This window comes from Pituophis catenifer, unplaced genomic scaffold, assembly GCF_029215685.1.
Source record: "Pituophis catenifer annectens isolate HBS135680 unplaced genomic scaffold, rPitCat1.0.hap2 SCAF_17, whole genome shotgun sequence".
Taxonomy (NCBI): domain Eukaryota; kingdom Metazoa; phylum Chordata; class Lepidosauria; order Squamata; family Colubridae; genus Pituophis; species Pituophis catenifer.
The window spans coordinates 14,580,751-14,599,993 of NW_027256897.1; the positions used below are offsets into that span (position 1 = coordinate 14,580,751).

The 19,243-nt window shown below is 48.3% G+C and overlaps 1 protein-coding gene across 1 annotated transcript in view; it reads right to left on the bottom strand.

The window, feature by feature from the left end:
• The window catches only part of ADAMTSL2 (ADAMTS like 2), a 121,703-nt gene that overhangs the window by 91,847 nt on the left and 10,613 nt on the right, over positions 1–19,243 (bottom strand). The window contains exons 3-10 of the mRNA XM_070955592.1: positions 15,967–16,109; positions 13,023–13,098; positions 11,886–11,988; positions 4,242–4,387; positions 4,026–4,149; positions 3,789–3,869; positions 3,187–3,362; positions 1,511–1,850 (exon numbers count right to left, since the gene is read on the bottom strand). Coding sequence (XP_070811693.1) covers positions 1,511–1,850; positions 3,187–3,362; positions 3,789–3,869; positions 4,026–4,149; positions 4,242–4,387; positions 11,886–11,988; positions 13,023–13,098; positions 15,967–16,109 — 1,189 coding nt within the window. The remainder of the gene's footprint in view (positions 1–1,510; positions 1,851–3,186; positions 3,363–3,788; positions 3,870–4,025; positions 4,150–4,241; positions 4,388–11,885; positions 11,989–13,022; positions 13,099–15,966; positions 16,110–19,243) is intronic.

The following is a 19,243-nucleotide window of genomic DNA, read 5'->3' on the forward strand; positions in this document are numbered from 1 at the left end:
ACAGTTATATTATGATGCTGCAGCTTTAACTTTAACAAGTGATTGGTTTGGAAGTAAAAAGACTGGAATACTGAACGCAGAAAGTTTTGATCTCGAATTTGGATGGCATGCTTATTTATTTTATGACGACAAAGTAGATAAAGTATTTAAAAGTCATATACTTAGAGACTCCTTGATGAGAGTTTGGAAGAAGCACCGATTCAAATGGGATTACAAAATACCGCTATGGCTGGATCTTGGTCATACTTTGTGGAATACAAATATAATGTCACTCGGGGGGGTTTTATACAAAGAGGTTCTTTTTACAGATGCGGGCAGATGGCAGCTGAAGACATTACAGACACTGTTGGATGAAGGGCTTAATCTAACTTGGTTACAATATAATCAATTACAACTGAGATGGAAAGAGGACCAAAAAACTGGTATTATGTTGCATGAGGAAGAATTGGTTAGACATATAAGAGAGAAAGGCCCAATGCATATTAAAAGGCTTTATAATGTTTTGCTAGAAAGGGATTCAGAAACTGAATTAGTTAAAGATTGTATGATTAAGTGGGCACAAAATTTTGAAGAACCAGTGATGTTGGAAACATGGGAAAATATTTGGGTTCAGAATGTTAAATTTACACAGTCCCAGAACTTGAGGGAAAATTTCTATAAAATGTTTTATAGATGGCATTTAGATCCCAAAAAGTTGTCATGTATGTACCCTAATGTTCAGCCAAAATGTTGGAGATGCGAATGTTTGGATGCTACGTATTATCATGTTTGGTGGACCTGTAGGAAAGTTAAGGCTTTTTGGATAAAAATTTGGTGGGTCATGCAGAATGTTTTGAAGAAAAAAATTCAATTTTCTCCACAATTGTTCTTATTGGGTATAGTTAAGGGTTTTACTCGGGGTGAAATAAAACTAATATTGTATATGATAACAGCAGCAAGATTGTTGATAGGTAAATATTGGAAGAATGAAGCTTTGCCTACTATCGAGGAATGGACTTTGAAGATGGCTAGTTTTGCAGAGATGGCGAAGATTTCAGCGTATTTAAAAGATTGTTCACAAGAGACTTATGAATGGGAATGGAAAAGGTGGATAGAATATGTTCAGAACAAATACCAAACTAGAAAGTATCAAATAGCTTTTATTTGAAAATAATGTATTAGAAATATTTTAATGTAAAGAGATAAAGAGGAAAAATTATATAGGGGGAGGGACGGGTTCAGGCTTATATATTAGTGTTATTAGTTATGAGTATGTAATAGGGAAGTCAGGGGGGGGGAGGGTTAGGGAGGGTTAGGGAGGATGGGAAGTTTGGGGCGGGAGGTGGGGGGTGAAAAAGGGGGTGAAAATGTAATTGTAAAACTTTTGCAATAAAAAAAAAAAAATGCCCACAGAAATGAAAAGGGCAGCCTGAAGGTCTTGCTGGAAGCAGGTCTTTCTAGCAAGAGCTTCAGTGGCCACCAGGCAGGACCTTGACAAGAAGAAGCCTGCCCTCGGCTGTGGGTTACTCACCTGTGGAGGGCTTGCTTGGGAGGGCAGGGCCATACTCAAGAGGGGTCCTGGGGTAAACTTCATTGGTCTGCTGCATCGTGCTCAGCTTCAATTCATCTCCTCGCCCTTGCCAGCCAAAGAGCAGCTTCTCCAGGTGGTCCTTTTCTTGGGAGAGGGTGGCCAGCAGGCTGGCGTTGAGCTGAGCGAGACCCCAAAGGAATCCTCCTTCGAATTCCGTTTTTTCTTCGCTATCTGATTCCGAGAAGCCGTAGTAAATTGACGGCAGCTTTTTCAAATAAGGTCTTGTCTGCAGGATGTATTCGTATGTGATTGATGGGTTTTTACCATTTTGGTTCCAAACCTGGAGGAAAGGGGGGAAAATGCCACACCCTTGTTATGTAAAGCGAGGGGGGGGACACAGCTTTTAACAAGGCAGAAGCTCAAAGGCCCCAATTCTGCCAAGCAGAGGAGGACACAGACCCAAAAGCCAATCGTCTATCTCGTCACTGGGGGACCTAGGGTAACAAGCTTGTCAGGGAGAATGTCTACATTGCAATGGCTCCCCCTTAGGATCCTGGGGGTACCTTAAGGGCCACTGAGGACTGCTCCTCCTCAAGGCAAGATCTGCTAAAGGCTTTTGGGCTAATTATTTAGTTTTGTCCAGGTTTATATGTCACTGCTGTCCTACTGACTGTGAGTAGCTAACAGCCACAGAGTAAAACCAGACCAAGCAATAAATTATAGTAATTAATACCCCATCCTTTCTTGGTCCTCCAGGGCTCTTCTGAAGAGCCAGGTTTATCCCAGGCTCTGAAGGAATAACAAAAGGGGAGGGATCCAGAGACCAAGGCAGGCTATTCCATAGGAGGGAGGCCTTTTAAAGACAGCCCAACGGAAAGTTGAAACTCCGCCCCTTATGAATTGTGACCCTCAGTTTCCTTAGCAAGCATGACATGAGTCAACTACCTAGGCCATCATAAGCTGCGCCAGACTGTCTCTCCCCCATGGTTTCCACCCATTCTACCAGATTCAGTATCAAAAGCATGTTTTGGGTCTCCTCAGCCAACAAGGGTGACTTGGTGAGTCCTAGGAGCCATGCCTTCCCCATGGAACAGCCTCCCTCTGAAGAGATTGATGGCCACATCTATGCTGCCCAGTTCTGGTCCCCACAATTCAAGGATGATTCTGGAACGTGTGCAGAAAAGATCAGGAATGATGGTGAGAGGCTTGTAGATTAAATCCTGTGAAGAATAGTTAAAGAAACTAGGTTTCTTTAGAGCTAAAGGGAAACATGATAACAATCTTCTGATGCCTCAAGTACTCTCTGTGGAAAGAAAAGGTGGATTTATTCTGTGGAATGCAGGAGGATAGGAGAAGAATCGGTTTGTGGAAGCTTTACAGAGAGAGGGATCCAAACTCAAATTAAGGAGAAATTTCCTGACTGTGAAAGCTATTAAACAGCAGAACAGCCTTCCTCCTAAAACTGCTGTCACTGGAGGTTGGAAACAAAAATTGGATCCCCGTTTGTCTGGAATGGTTGGAAGATTCCTGCCCAGGATGTTTGGGCTAGAAGACCTCCAGAGTATCTTCCAATTTTATGATTCTACAATGCATTTTCTATGTTTACATACTGGTAACAAGACGGGCGACATTCATGCACTGAAAGGTATTCATATGTTCCAAGAAACAAAACTTACCATGATGTTTAAACCCTGGTTGGTAGGCCCTTGTGCGACAATATATTCTATGCCAGTCTCAAAAATGTCCATGGGTCTCCTGTATTTGAAGACAGTCCCTGCAATATTGAAGTTTTGCGGAATGTCTACTCTGTAATCCCCATTGAAGAAGTAAGAGCCACTTTCATCTGCAATGGCTGCAAAATCCAAATGAGAGGCCATGATTTGTATGGTAGGAGTTATTGAAATGACATCCACTTTCTTTTCTGCCCTGGTCTCAGACTCTGCAATGCTATTCTGTGGAACAGCCACTGGTCAGGCCTGAATGAAATAACACCCCAACTATCCAGCCCATCGTGGGAATCTGCATCATTACCAGGGCATCGTGATCAGTATTAGCAAGAGGAAGTTGGGAGGCAGGTTATTTTTTTGAGGAGAAAAGGGAAAAAGTCACAGAAACAAGAAAAATGTTAAGCAAGCAAGCAAGGTGAATTTGGAGATGTTATGATCATGAAGCCAGGGTAGGCTGTAGATTTAGGTTATAAAATGAAAATACTTTGCTTCCTAAGAAGAAAGCTAGAAATAAACGTTTTATTGGTTATTATACCAGGTATAATACAAACCCAAAACATCAGCAGATTTCTTCCTTTCCACTACCTGGATATCTGTTGCTCCAGCAGGAATGTGAGTCACCAAAGAGTATCCTGCAGAACAGTGCATGGATGAGTAAGAAGCAAATCACCAGGGATGGCTAGAATCACCAAAAGGAGGGGATGGGACCCTCCCACCGCTTGGCCTCCCTACCCAAGGCTGAACTTGCTCAGGGCCAAGGCCGTCCCCAAGGTCCCCTCCTGCCTTACCAAGCGGAGCATTTCCCTTCCGGTAGCTCCCAGTTACGTGAGTGCAGCTGCTGCCGTTCCCTTGGCAGACCCCGCATTTATCCAGAGCGTGGGGGGAGAACAGAACCCCATCGCATCCGATGGGCTAGAAGCAGCAGAAGAAAGAGTGCCTTGAGAGGCAGCCGGAACAGCTACAAAAATTCTGTGGGCAAGAGGGTAACCAAAATGCTTAACAACCTCACATTTTCCAGACACGCACACCCCTCGGAATGAAGAGGATTTGCAGGAGGTGCCGTCCCGGGCCAGGACCATCAGCTGCCTCTGCCCATCGGTGGTGGTGCAGTGGAGATCACAGGGCTTGCTGGAGATGTGGACATAGTCATCTAAAGGGAGGAGATGCTAAATGGAGATGCTAAATAGTCATGGCAATTATCAATGCAATTTTTTAAAAAAACCTCAGACAGTGTTATAAAACCTCCTTCCATACATGGAAAATGTATGTAGGAGGAGTTTGCCTCAGTCAATCCTGTCAGCCTCGCCAGGCAGACCAGACAAGAAACAGCCAGATGAGTTAATTCTAGTTTATTTTAAAGCTACATAAACAGAACCGTGAATGCCTGAAAGTACAATACTTCTGCTGTCTCCTTTACAGTCTGAGCAACTAAGGGAGGGTCTCTTCTGACCCTTTGGCCTCTCCAGCTGCAGGCTATGCAGCCTGTTTTCTAGGCAGCCTCTCTTCACGTCTCCCAAGGTCTTACCCACATACCCTTACAGATCTTGAGGGTCGTGACAAGGTCCTCAGGACTGTGGCCTCAGTCACCTATGTGCCGGACCCATGCCCTCCGATTGGTCAAGGTGCCCCAGGAGGATCCTCTAGTTGGGTCCAAGTGGTGGTTAATGTCTTTTTGCAGGAAGGAGTGGTTGTGCCTACCTTGAAGGGGGTGGGGATTTCACCTCCTCCTCAAAAACCATCTTTGGACCTGACTATATTGGACAATCCCCAATATAGTGGGGATTCCACTGAGTCCCCACTATTTCCTGTCCAGGTTAGGGTGAGGAAGAGAGTGGTTAGCTTTCAACTCCAGGAAGCCCTCAATGAGGTGGATTATTTGGGGCCCCTGCAGTTGGAATTCAGCCCAGGCTACCATTTAAGACTGCCTTCCTTGCCCTTGGGAATGATCTCTGGAGGGCTTGGGTGATTCCAGGATTCTGGCCCTCTGGTTGTCAACTCTGAATCAAACCTGGCTGAAGCCATCTTGTGCTGGTTTATAGTTGCCACGCACTATGGGGTGAGGATGAGGGGGGGAATAGCTAAACCGACTCATAGACAAAATAAAGAGCTCTCCTGTGGGAACCAAGGTCATCTCAACAGGTGGCAGTAGGAGGAGGCAGGAGAGATTGAAGGAGCCTGTCAACTGCTTTGATTGGACAATGTGACCTGTGACACCTGGGGAGGGAAACATTTGCTCTTTTAATTACATAGTAACCACGGGAAACTTTTAGAGTTGGTTTTTACTGGCTGTGCTGATATGATGTGTCCAATAAACATGTTCTCTGAGGCAGCGGTCACCAACTGGTGGTCCATGGACCACTGGTGGTCCGTGAGAAAATTTTGGTGGTCCCCAGAAAAATTCTTTGCATTTTTTATATTGCACTAAATCAGAGGTCCTCAAATTACAGCCCCTGGCCGGGATATGTGCAATGAACATTTGTGTTGCTGCAGAGAGTCTCCCCCTTCAGGGTCTTTTTGTGTGGGTTAGAGGGGAGAAGAAATTTTGACTTGGGGTCTGCTTCAGCCTCCTGGTGCAGGGCTTTGGGCGAAGGCTGGAGGGAAGTGCTGCTGGTGGAGAAGAACCAGAGGGCCTTGTTCCAGTGGGACTGCATCATGGCCTGGAACTGACTGACCATCTCAGCCCACTGAGCCTCCAGGCACCGGGACCTGGCTTTGCACTCCTGCAGGTCTTCCCTATGCTTGGAAAGCCTATGCTCCTAGTCCTCAGTGAGGTGCTTCTGCTAAGCCTCCTTCTCGGTCAGATCCAATTTGAACTGAGCCAGCTGTTTTGCCAACTCTTTCTCGTGGTGGCTGCTTAGCTCCAACAACTGCTTCCTGTTGGGGCCCTAAGGAGCCCAGGCGGGGAGGCGAGGAGTGGCTGACAGGGGAGGGGTGAGTAGAGGCTGGCGAGGCGCCCCTCAATGTGAGTGACATCAAGTTAGCCATGCCCACCCAGTCACATGACCACCTAGCCACGCCCACCCAGCCAGTCATTAGGCAGATCATATTAGTGGTCTGCAGGATTTAATTATGAATTTAGTGGTTCCTGAGGTCCAAAAGATTGGTGACCACTGCTCTGAGGAACATTCCTGCCTTGGAGTTGATTTCTTTGGATGCATTACTCGGAATGCTGACTTTGGCAGTTTTCAGTATCATTCAGGGGTGGGTTCTAAATTTTTTTACTACTGGTTTTGTGGGCGTGGCTTATTTTGTGGGCATGGCTTGATGGTCATGTGACAATTATTTAGGATTTAGCAGAGGTACTGGTCTACCAGGCTTTTAACTGCTTGCAGAGCTGTACCAATCTACCCATTTATTTTTGCAGGCACTGATCTACCAGTCTACTCATTTGTTTTCTTTTAGCACTGATTAGCTGTAGGGCGGCTCTTTGAAGCCCCATGGCAAGAGTTTAAATAGGTTTTTTCCCTCTAGCCATCAGCTGGGACTCAGGAGGCAGCAATAGATTGGGGGTGGGTCCAAATAAAAGGTAAGAATAACGCAGGGGAGGGTGCGGGGGGGCAGAACCAGTTTGGTGACATCATATCGTCACCGCTACCAGCTCGGCGGAACTGGGCAGAACCGGGAGGAACCCACCACTGGTATCATTCACCATCGTAACCTTCTTGACCAGCTGTGAGGTCAGGAACTGCTTTGCAAGGGTTCTCCTCCTTTCGGGGGGGGGGGGGGCGTCCAGTTCCAGGCAGGGCTGGTGTATGGTACAGGTCTAGCCCTGGGCTCCTAGATTAATGTGGGGTGTTGCAGGGCTGGGTCTCTTGCTGCTTCTTTTTAAGGTAGTAACCAGTGGTGAAATCCAAATTTTTTTACTACTGGTTCTGTGGGTGTGGCTTGATGTGCATGGCTTGGTGGGCATGGCAGGAGAAGGATACTGCAAAATCTCAATTCCCACCCCACTCCAGGGAAAGGATACTGAAAAATCTCCATTCCCTTCCCACTCCTGGGGGAAGGATATTGCAAAATCTCCATTCCAAGCCCACTCTGGGGGCAGCCAGAGGTGGTATTTGCCGGTTCTCCGAACTACTCAAAATTTCCACTACCAGTTCTCTAGAACCTGTCAGAACCTGCTGGATTTCACCCCTGGTAGTAACTATGACTGATGCCTCAGCACAGATACATCCCATGTGTTGACTTGACCTGTTCCTGCCCTGGGAGGCCTTCCTCATGGACTTTTACTGTTAAGTTGGGTGAATGAGGACACAGCAAGCCAGGCAGTGAGTGACAACAGCTCTGTTTATTAGGGTGAGAACCCAGCGACTGACCTAGGGAAACAGCTCCCTTTATATACCTTGCAGCTGTGGTGGTCAGCCAATCAGCTGAGGGTCAGTTAATTCAAACTGCCCACCAAACAAACCTATTTACATAACACTCCTCCCCTCCCAGAAGTCACTTTGGGTGTTATTTGCATACAAATTCTTTCAGGTGACCAGGGCGTGTACGTAGCCTGGTCAATCTGCGCAGTTCAGTCGGAGGGGCGGCGTCAAGCAGGTCGGAGGGACTCCCTGTTTCTCTCTGCTCCGCCAATGGAACCTCCGAGATCTCCTCATGGGCGGCGACTTCTTCGGCTGGCGGGAACTCCTTGCTGGGACGGCTCCGGACGCCAGGATTGTCAGCTAAGTCCTCCGCTGCACTCGGGCTTGACTTAGTTTGTTGCTCTGGCTGGTAGTCAGGGAGCGGTTCCTTGAAGTTTTCCTCGGCGTCTGTTGCGATTCGCCTTCGCAGTTGGTCTATGTGCCTGCGCCAAACTCTCCCATCCCCCATGTCTACCCTGTACTATTTGGGCCCCGTAATCTCCGTGATTGTCCCTGCTTCCCAGAGTGGGCTCTTCCCGTAGTTTCTGGCGTGGACTGGAGTCCCTATGATGAACTCCCTGAGTTTCCTCTCCCCCCCCCTTGAAGACCTCGGGGGAGTAATTGGGATTTAGCCTATCCAGTACTCCTTGGAGCTTCCTCCCCATGAGTAGTTCTGCCAGGCTTCAGCCTGTGGCTGTGCAAGGCGTGGAATGCTAGGCTGTTAGGAAACGATCTATCCTTTCCTGCCAGTCTCCAGGGCCTAGGCGTGAGAGGGCCTCTTTGGCCGTTCTTACGAATCTCTCAGCCTGTCCATTACTAGCTGGATGGAACGGGGCTGAGAGGACATGTCTGACCCCCAACTCCGCTAAATACCCTTCGAACTGTGTGGCCATGAACTGGGGCCCATTATCTGACACTAAGATGTCCGGTAACCCATGTGTAGCGAATAACTCCTCAGTTCCCTAATAACTGCGTCGGTGGTAGTGGCCTTCATGAGCTTAATTTCCAGCCACTTGGAAAAGGCATCTACTACGACCATGAATGTCTGCCCGTGAAATGGCCCCGCGAAATCTATGTGGATTCTGGACCAAGGTCCCTTGGGTCTTTCCCACTCCCTCACCGGTGCCGTTGGTGGATCTGGTCTAGACTCTTGGCAGGGCTGACACCTCCCCGCCCACTTGGTAATATCTGCGTCCATGTTGGGCCACCAGACGTAGCTCCTGGCTAGTCCTTTCATCCGTACAATTCCCGGGTGCCCCTCATGCAACAGTGTTAAGACCTTTTCCCTTAGGCACAAGGGAACAACAACCCGTTTGCCCCATAGCAAACACTCTACGGAGGGGATAGCGATCATGCATTTGTTGCGTTTGACCCGGAGTCCAGCCTTTCTGAATTTTTCTAACACCATTCTCAGCCTCCCTCCCCAGTTGTTGCTCATCTTCCGCTGTGATGAGTACATCATCGAAATAGGGGACTACCCCGGGGATCCCTTGCAGTAGCCCCTCCATCGTACTTTGAAAAAGTCCGGGGGCTATGCTGACTCCAAATTGTAGGTGCGTGCACTTGAAAGCGCCTCTATGTGTTACGATAGTCTGTGCTTCCGCGGTAGCGCCATCTACCGGTAGCTGCTGGTACGCCTGTGCAAGATCTAGTTTGGCGAAGATCTTGCCGGGGCCCAATGAATGCAGGAGGTGGTGCACAATTGGGACCGGATAAGCGCTCTGTTGTAGGGCCTTATTAATTGTGCATTTATAATCGGTGCATGTGCGCACTGACCTGTCCGGTTTCATGGTTGTCACAATCAGGGTCTCCCATTTGGCGTGGTCGACTGGCATGAGCACCCCTTGCTTTATTAGCTTGTCCAATTCAATGTCTATTTTGGGCTTTAGGGCGAATGGCACCCTCCTAGGCTTTAAACGGATTGGGGCAACGTTGGGGTTGAGGTTGAATGAAATAGGGGTCCCCACATACTTGCCAAGCCTTTCGTCGAACACGTCCTGGAACTCTTGCATCAGGTCGTCCCTCAGGGTGCTCTGGATGTTCCTCACTCCGGTGAATCCCATGCCCAGGGCTCAAAACCAGTCCATGCCCAGGAGGCTGGGGAGCTTGCCGCTGACGATGGTGAGAGGGAGCCTCTTGCTGATCTCCCCGTATCATACTTGGAACTCGCTTATTCCCTGTGGTTGGAGCTGCCACTTGTGTGCACTGGGGATGGCTTTCTTGAGATTGGCCCATGACATAATGGATATGGGGGATCCTGTGTCGATCTCCATCTGGCACTCATGACCCTCGATCTCGACCGCGGTGTAGGTCTTCTCGCCGGGTGATGTGCAGGTCTGGCCGATGCGGATGGTGTAGGCCTCGATGTCTTCGATTTTCGCGCCCTTCCGGTTTCCGCCATCTTTATTGGATCTCTGGCACGGCGCCCTTTCGGATTGGCTGGTTAGGCCACATGGCTTGTGGCCCTTCGCTTGCTTGGCTCTGCAGACTCAAGCGATGTGCCCCTTTTTCTCGCAGAACTGGCAGATCGCGTCCCGGAACTTGCAGTTCTGCTGGGGGTGTGAGCCTCCACAGCTGGCGCAGTCGTCTCTGGGTCCCCATCGGTCTGGCCTGGACTGCTCAGTGTGGTAGACTTCTCCCTCGGACTCCCCTTCACTCTCGGTGCTTGCGGCCTCACGGTGTACGGTCGCCGACCTCTGCACTGTCCGGCCATGGAAGGTCCCCTGCAGTCTTTCGGCGGCCTTCACGGATGACTCTTGAGCTCTTGCCTCATCTAGGGCGATGTGCAGGGTCAGGTTCGATCTCGCAAGCAGCCTCCATTGTAGCCGGCCGTCTCTCACTCCGCAGATTAGTTGCTCTAGGAGCATCTCATCTAGGTCTCAGTATTCGCACTGGTTTGCGGCCTTATGCAGGGCGGCGACGTACTCGCTGATCAACTCGCCGTCCTGCTGTAGCCTCTGCCGGAACTCATAGCGTTGGACGTATTTGGAAGGTGTTGGGGCATAGTGGTCTTTCAGCAGGGTCTGTAGCATTGACCATGATATGGTGTGGACCGAATTCGGCTCCGCTAGGGCTTCAGCTGTGTCGAACACTCGTGGTCCGCAGTGGCTCAGGAACAGGGCCTTCTTTCTTACATCCGGTAGTCCCTGCAGGTCATTCGCCACCATGAAGCACTCGAACCGGGACATGTAGGACCCCCACTTTTCCTCCTTGGGGTTAAAAGGCGCTGGCGGGGTGTAGGTAGACATCCTTCGCGATTCTCCTGTGTTCCGCTCGCTTGCCTGGCTGGATTCTGTGGTCGGTTGTTCCGCTTCTCTCTTGGAACGTGATTTCAGCTCTTTTTGGTTGTGGCTTCAGCTCTTTCCTTGGCTGCTGGCCTCAAAATGCCACCTTCGTCACCAATGTTAAGTTGGGTGAATGAGGACGCAGCAAGCCAGGCAGTGAGTGACAACAGCTCTGTTTATTAGGGTGAGAACCCAGCGACTGACCTAGGGAAACAGCTCCCTTTATATACCTTGCAGCTGTGGTGGTCAGCCAATCAGCTGAGGGTCAGTTAATTCAAACTGCCTGCCAAACAAACCTATTTACATAACACTTACGTGTCACTTCTTGGCTGGACTATTACAATGTGTTCCCCCTAGGGCCGTGAAGACCTCCCAGAAATTACAACTAGTCCAGAAGGTGGCAGCTGGTGCAGTTGCTGGGCACCCCTTGGTTTGCCCATGTGGCATCACTGCTGTGTGAGATTTTTTCCAGGTGCAATTCAAGGTGTTGGTTATCAATGAATGGCATGGAGCCAGCTTATTTGCAGACCCCCTGCAGACCTCCCTGAGGACAATGGCAATTCCTCCAGATTGGATGGGGTGGGCCTGCTCCACTCCCTTCCCTTAGACATTCCCATCTAAGGTCCCAAGAAAGCCCTATTCTCCTTAGCCACCACTATCCTGTGAAGGCTCTTCCCCTGGAGAACAGGCAGGGCCCGCCCACTTCAGCTTCCTGAAAGCACCTTTCCCACCAGGGGCTGGGACAGCAGGTTGGAGCCAGGGCTTGCAAAGAAGAATGGAGGGAGATATGAGGTTAGATGCCTGTTTCGTCTTACTATTTTGCTGTTGTTGTGAGCTAGTCAGTGGTATTTTACAAAATGGGTAGCAATATAAATCTTTAAAATAAATCAACAAGATGATAAAACACAAGGCATCTTGCAGAGATTTTCCTTTTTCCTAGAGCAGGAAAGAGCCTAGTTCATTTTAAACTTTCAACATTGCTTTATGCCGCGAAGACCAAAGACTGCCACTTGCTTACCTGGATACAAAGGTTTCCACTGGAAGGTGCGTCCATTGTAGACCCTGGAGTTGAAGGAGGAGCACTGCTCCTCCCGGAAGCTCCTTCCACTTGGAGGACACTGCTGGAAGGAAGAAAAGCCCGGGTGAGGCCCGGGCAGCCCCTGCCCTGACAGCTCCTCAAGCTGCCCGCTTGCCTTCAAAACCAAGCTTGGGCATCACAATTAAAGTGGGGATGCACGATGTTTCTCAGCTTGGTGTTCTGCAGCTTCAGAGAGTCCATACCTTCCAGTAGGAAGCCAAACAAAATCTCTAAATAGAGAAGTGTTAGTACAGGTAATCTTTGACATATGATAAATGACCATTTCATTTAACAACCAAAGTTACAACAGAGCAGAAAATAGTGACTGTCAGTTCCACCACCTTTGACTTGGCGCCTTGCTGGCATTCTGCCATCAATTAGGAAAGGGGAGGGGGATGACAAATGGGCAATAAACATGTATACCTTTATGGAGGGGAATTGGGAGGGGGGAATAGATATGTGAGAAAGAACAGAACCATTTGGAATCCAGTTTGTGCTAGTTCTGGCATCTTCAAGGCCATCTACTCTCAGAGTGGAATTTCACCAGCACAAACACCTCAGAGTTTCCCAGAACAGTGGTGCAGGATCGGCTACACATGGGCGGACCACAAGGGTGACTAGGGGAAATGGGTTTAGTTCTTTGTAAGCACCTGGGAATTTTAGATTCCGCTTGACTTTACTGCAATCAGCCTTTTCACTTCAACCAAATGGAGTCAAGAGTTTCACTTCCCTGAGGGATCAGACTGAAGCAGCATCGTGGGGTCATATGATCGCCACCTGCAACCTTCCCAGGGGTCTCCTAACAGGCAAAGTCAATGGGGGAAGCCAGATTCACTTAATAACAGCATGACTTGCTTAACAACTGTGGCAACTTGCTTAACAACAGCAGCAAGAGGTCATAAAATTAGAAATGCCCCACTTAAGGACTCCATCACTTAATGACAGGCATTTCGGCCCCAATGGTTGTCATAAATTGAGGATCGACTTTACTCTCAATGATGGAACTTTTGCCGGCCAAGTTTCTTCCTTATTCCAGGCAGATCCCACTTGAGGCCTCCCCCCCACCAACTCTCTTACCTGCACTTCACACAGCTGGTATCTTTTGGACATCCCATTGCAGGTTTTATTAAGAAATCCTGTCACCATCTTCCTTCTAAATATAAAAGGACAGATGGTATGATTTTCAATTTTTGTTAAATCATTTTAAATAAAGAAGGAGAGCAGTAACAATTCTCACGCTGCCTGCAACAAATGCATTGGGCTCATCTCCCATTTTTATCACTTCTAGCAGTTACATACAACTATTTCAGGACTAAAAGCACATTCCTGTTAAAGTGTTTTTCAGTCTAATTGCTGGTTAGAGAAGATGCCTTATTTTAATCCTGCAAGTATGGCCCCAGTAAGTTGGGGCTTTCTCTGTATGAGAATCTCAGGGTCCTGCAGGAAAGCCCCCAGCCCTCTCATTCTTAAATAGCTAAGATGCAGCACTGTTATCTAAATTGCTCTATTCAGGAAGAAACACCACAAATGTATTAATAACTACAACAGAGGCCAAATTAATGTTTTCTTTTCAGAATTTCTTCTTCTGCAGCCCATAAATGGAAAAAGAGCCTGATCCTTTTTATGTGTTTAAATTTATTTTCCACCTGACTCCCAAAGGCTCATCACTAAGAGCATTAGACTTTTAGCTCTTCTGCTGCTCCTCTACAGCAACAGGTCAAAACAAAGAGAAAAAGATGAGAAGGATGATGAAAATCAGGCAGGAATGAAAAACCGAGGCCACACAATCCAAAGAGGGCTTCCGCTCACCCCTAAGCCTAAGCCAGGGGGAGACCCAGTGCTCCCAAAGGCCAGCAGGGCATCTGGGCCATGTTCCAGAGGGAGGCCCTGCCCCACAGACAGGCTCTCAACCAGAGGAGGCTGGGACATACCACCCCTGCCAGGTTGAATCAGCTGGTGGACCCTACGGGAGACAAGCTGTCCCTCAAGGAACCAGGCCCCAGGGCAGGTAGAAATATAGGCTACACCTGTACAGAGGCCAGCACTTACAGAGGCCAGCACCTGACGAACTCAGAAGGATGCCGTGGGGGATGAGATCCTCAATCCCACATGAAACTGGATTGAAATGGGTTGAGGTCATTTGTGTGCGAGCCTTCTGGTGGGCTCTTCCTCCAAACACCAAGTAGGATGGGAGGATTGAGCGGTAATGATGTTTTGGCCTGGTGCCTTTGGGGGGGGGGGGAGCGAGGATATGTTTTAAACTAAGTTTTATGTTATGAGCTGGCTAGAGTCACTGTATGAGATAGGTGACCATATAAGTCCCGTAAATAAAATAAAAAATTAAAATAATGAAAATAAAATACTTTAACCAGGATCCCAAATCTGGGATGGCAGGTTTCTGAGAGGCCCAGTCAGGCTTTGGTGAGACACGCCAGGTTTGCACCCTCATTCATGAGAAGACCGCTCAGAGAGGGCTGTAAAGCACTGTAAAACGGTATATACTGTAAGTCTAAGTGCTATTGCTATTGCTATTGCTATTGCTAAGATCCATGATCAGATCCTAGCCGCAAGCAGTCTTGTTCCATTCCTATTTGGTGTGGGAGCAGAAGCCAAGGGCTGGAAAGCAGGATGATTTTCAGGCAGTAGACCTGGTGGGCATTTCCTGGACAAGCCAAAGCCTGACTTTCTGGCAATGATTTCCTTAAACCTAAACCAAGTGATTCACTATCGTTAACCATTCAGTTTTAGAAAATCTCATCTGTTTACTTGCTCTCATTAGCATGGCCTGAGTTTTTGATTTGGTCCCCTCCTTTTCCTATTTCTCTTTACTTGCCCATTCTGGCTATGGGGCAGGCTGCCCATGACCAGCATATTTGTGCAGCCAGGAGTTTTAGAGGGCATGGTCACCCAGATGGTTGGTGGTGTGGACCCAAAGCAATTAGTTCCAATACTTGAGGGGCTGCCACAGAGAGGAGGGGCTCAAGCTGTTTTCCAAGGCACCCAAAGGCCGGACAAGGAATAATGGATGGAAACTGAACAAGGAGAGATTCAACCTGGAAATAAGGAGAAATTTTCTGACAGTGAGAACAATCCACCCATGAAACAGAAGTTGCCTTCAGAAGTTGTGGTTGCTTCATCGTGTTGTGGTCCACCAGCAGCCTGCGGAGCTGGCAGCAGAGTCGGACAGTGAGGAAGCTGGGGAGGACAATGGGTCAGTCCTGGAGTCAGGGGAAGGCTGGACAAGGGCTCTGCGTCAGAGGCAGAGATGGGGCCAGGGCTATCTGGGAGCGATGTGTGGATTCTGAAGTCTCCAGAGGCGGACAGCAGAGAGGCAGAGGAACAGGAGGAGCCTCCTGTTCCTCTGCATATGAAGAGCTGCCAGAAGGCAAGAGCAGCTAAAGCAAAAAGGATGACTCGGGACTAAAACCAGAAGATGATTGGCCCCTCCCATAAGGCTTAAAAGAGAAGCAATGGCTCTTGGGCTCTTTGTAGGAAAGCAATGTTGCTACATTTGTTTTTTGTTGGGATCTCTTGTTTCTGAATTTTGTGGGGCTTTGCCAAGAAAAGCCTTTGGCAGGATGCCAAAGAAGATAAAGGTTTGTGATAAGGCCGAAGGACTTTTTCTGAAGGACTTGTTTTGGAATTAATTTGGACTAAGCTGAGAATGAAGTAATTCTCAGCTGTTTTAATGTTTGTTTAGGACTGATTGTGTTTGGTAATAACTACTTGGGCCTAGGTCACAACACATCCCTGGAAGCTTTCAAGAAGAGACTGACTGCCATCTGTCAGAAATGGTGTAGGGTCTCCTGCTTGGGGGTTGGACTAGATGACCTACAAGGTCCCTGCCAACTCTTGTTATTCTGTTAAAAAACTGACTTGGACAACAGCAAAGATCCCACACAGCATCGTTCCAGCTGCTTCTGAATGCAAAGATGCTCTGAACCCCAAAACGCACATTCAGGAAGAGACTGCAACGTAGCTAGAGTGAGCCATGATGGATGGATGAAGCCACCAAGGTTACCTCTGTTGCAGGCAGTGTCTTTCTTGGAAGCGGATTCCTCCACCACACGTCCGAGTGCAGGCTGCCCACTTGGTCCACTCCCCCCACCAGTAGGCCGTGACATCAGCTCTTTCTTCAAGGCTGTTGGAAGCTGGCACGTTCTCCTGTTTGCCATCAGGAAGCAAAGAAAAAAAGGCACGGTTGATGATGCGGATACTTGAAATATATAACAAAAATATAACAAAAAGGAGAAATCTTCAGGGAACAGGGATTCAGGCAAGATTCAGTGAATCCTACATCACAGCTAACCTACACTAACTGCAAACTGCAGTTGGCTAACTGCAAAATTTTCCAATCAAGTGTGCTGCTTGGCTGGAAAAAATAACAGATCAACCTATTGATTGGAAACCAGAGACATTTTTGTTAGGAATATTCACTAGAAAATATACTAAAGAAATAAAATACTTAATTTTACATATCATAACGGCCGCACAAATATCATATGCACAAAATTGGGGGGGGGGGAGAATACACCGACAGAGGAAGAATTGATTAAAAAAAATTTAAAGTGTGCCGAGATGGACAAATTAACAAAAGAACTTAAAGAAAAGGAAAATACGGAATACTACATAATATGGAACAAATGGTACAACTGGCTGGAGATTAGAAATAGTGAACAATAATGAAAGGGGAGAAATCATAAATGTAAAATGTTTATAGGACAATGTATAAAATGTACAAAATTAATATGATTGTTAGGAATTATAGTGTAAATAAAAGATAATGGAACAAGAAGGAAATGAATAGTATGTATGTATGTATTTATTTATTTATTTATTATATTTCTATACCGCCTTTCTCCCGTAGGCCTCAAGGCGGTGTACAGTCAAGAAAAATATAGACACACAAACATCATAAAATTGCTAATTAAAATTATTACTTAGTTTGGTCAATTAAATAAAACCCAGAATTAGATAACATTTAAAAAATCATTCACATGTTCATATGTTTAGCCCCACCTGTTGGAACATCAGGGTCTTGAGGGCACGGCGGAAAGCACGGAGATCAGGGATATTCCGTATCTCCGGGGGCAGTTCATTCCAAAGGGTTGGAGCCCCCACAGAGAAGGCCCTCCCCCTGGGAGTCGCCAGTCGACATAATTTGACTGACGGTACCCTGAGTAGTCCCTCCCTGTGAGAACAAACTGGTCGGTGGGAGGCTATTGGTGGCAAAAGACGGTCTCGTAGGTACCCAGGTCCTAAGCCATGGAGCGCTTTAAAGGTGATAACTAACACCTTGAATCGCACCCGGAAGACCACCGGGAGCCAGTGCAGCTCGCGTAGGAGAGGTGTTACATGGGCGTAACGAGCTGCGCCCATAATCACTCACGCGGCTACGTTCTGGACCAGTTGGAGCCTCCGGGTGCTTTTCAAGGGGAGCCCCATGTAGAGAGCATTACAGTAGTCCATACGGGAGGTAACTAGGGCATGAGTGACCGTGCGCAAGGCGTCCCGATCCAGAAAGGGACGCAACTGGCGGATCAGGCGAACCTGATAAAAGGCACCCCTGGCCACGGCCGTCAAATGATCTTCTAAAGATAACCGTGAATCCAGGAGGACACCCAAGTTGCGGGCCCTCTCTGTGGGGAGCAAGATCTCATCCCCTATTGTCAGTGATGGTACTAGCTGACTATACCGGGACGCCAGAAGCCACAGCCACTTGGTCTTGGAGGGGTTGAGTCTGAGCCTGTTTCTCCCCATCCAGATCCGCACGGCCTCCAGGCAACGGGACATCACAGCAAGGGCATCATTGGGGTGGTCTGGGGTGGAGATGTATAGCTGTGTGTCATCAGCATACTGATGAACACTCACCCCAAAACCACGGATGATCTCGCCTAGCGGTTTTACATAAATGTTGAATAGAAGGGGTGAGAGGACTGACCCTTGCGGCACCCCACAAATAAGGTGCCTCGAGGTCGACCTCTGCCCCCCTGCCAACACAAACTGTGAACGGTCAGAGAGGAAGGAGGAGAACCACCGAAGCATGGTGCCCCCTATTCCTAACCCCTCCAGCCGGTGCAGTAAAATACCATGGTCGATGGTATCAAAAGCCGCTGAGAGATCTAATAGGACCAGGATAGAGGAGCAACCTCTGTCCTGAGCCCTCCAGAGATCATCCACCAATGCGACCAATGCCGTTTCCGTGCTGTATCATGACCTGAAGCCCGACTGGAACGGATCCAGATAGACAACTTCATCCAGGTATCGGGGTAGTAGTCGCGCCACCACACTCTCAACAACCTTCGCAACAAAGCGAAGATTGGAGACTGGACGATAATTTGATAATATAGCCGGGTCCAGGGAAGGCTTCTTGAGGAGGGGCTTCACAACTGCCTCTTTCAAGGCGGCGGGAAAGACACCTTCACTCAGAGAAGCATTTATAATCCCCTGGAGCCAGCCTCGTGTAACCTCCCGGGAGGCCAGTACCAACCAGGAGGGACACGGGTCCAATAAACATGTGGCAGCGTTAAGCTTGCCCAGAATCCTGTCCACGTCCTCAGGAGCCACAGAGTCAAACTCTTCCCAGATAACGCTCTCAAGACCTGCCCCTGTCTCCTCCCCTGGATCTACCCAATCGGAGTCCAGGCCTTCCCGAATCTGAGCGACTTTATCATGCAGGAATTGTACAAAATCCTCAGCTCGACCCTTTAAGGGATCTTCCCGTACCCCCACCTGAAGTAGGGAGCGGGTCACCCTAAACAGTGCAGCTGGGCGGTTCTCTGCAGATGCAATAAGAGCAGAGAAGTAGCTAGACTTCGCCGCTCTTATCGCCACTAGGTAGGTCTTAATATAAGATCTCACCTGTGTTCGGTCAGATTCAGATCGGCTTGTCCTCCAATCGCTCTCCAGGCGTCTTTCCTGACGTTTCATCTCTCTCAGCTCCTCGGAAAACCAAGGAGCTAGACGAGATCGGCATTGGGTCAGAGGCCGCAAAGGCACAACGCGGTCCAAGGCCCCAGTAGCCGCCCTGTCCCAGGCGACCACCAGGTCCTCAGTCGAGTTGTGAGCCAGAGTCTCAGGAAATGGCCCAAGCTCCATCAGGAACCTTTCGTATAAGATGAATTGGGGGGGGGGGAATGTAAATATTAGAAGATTACTGTTACAAAACAGTTGTAAAAAGGGAACATATACTATGTGTTTTGTGTTTGTTATATTGTGTTGTGTTATAAATAAAAAATATAATTTAAAAAAAAGTGTGCTGCTGGGGAATTTTGGGTGTTGAAATCCAGACATCTTAA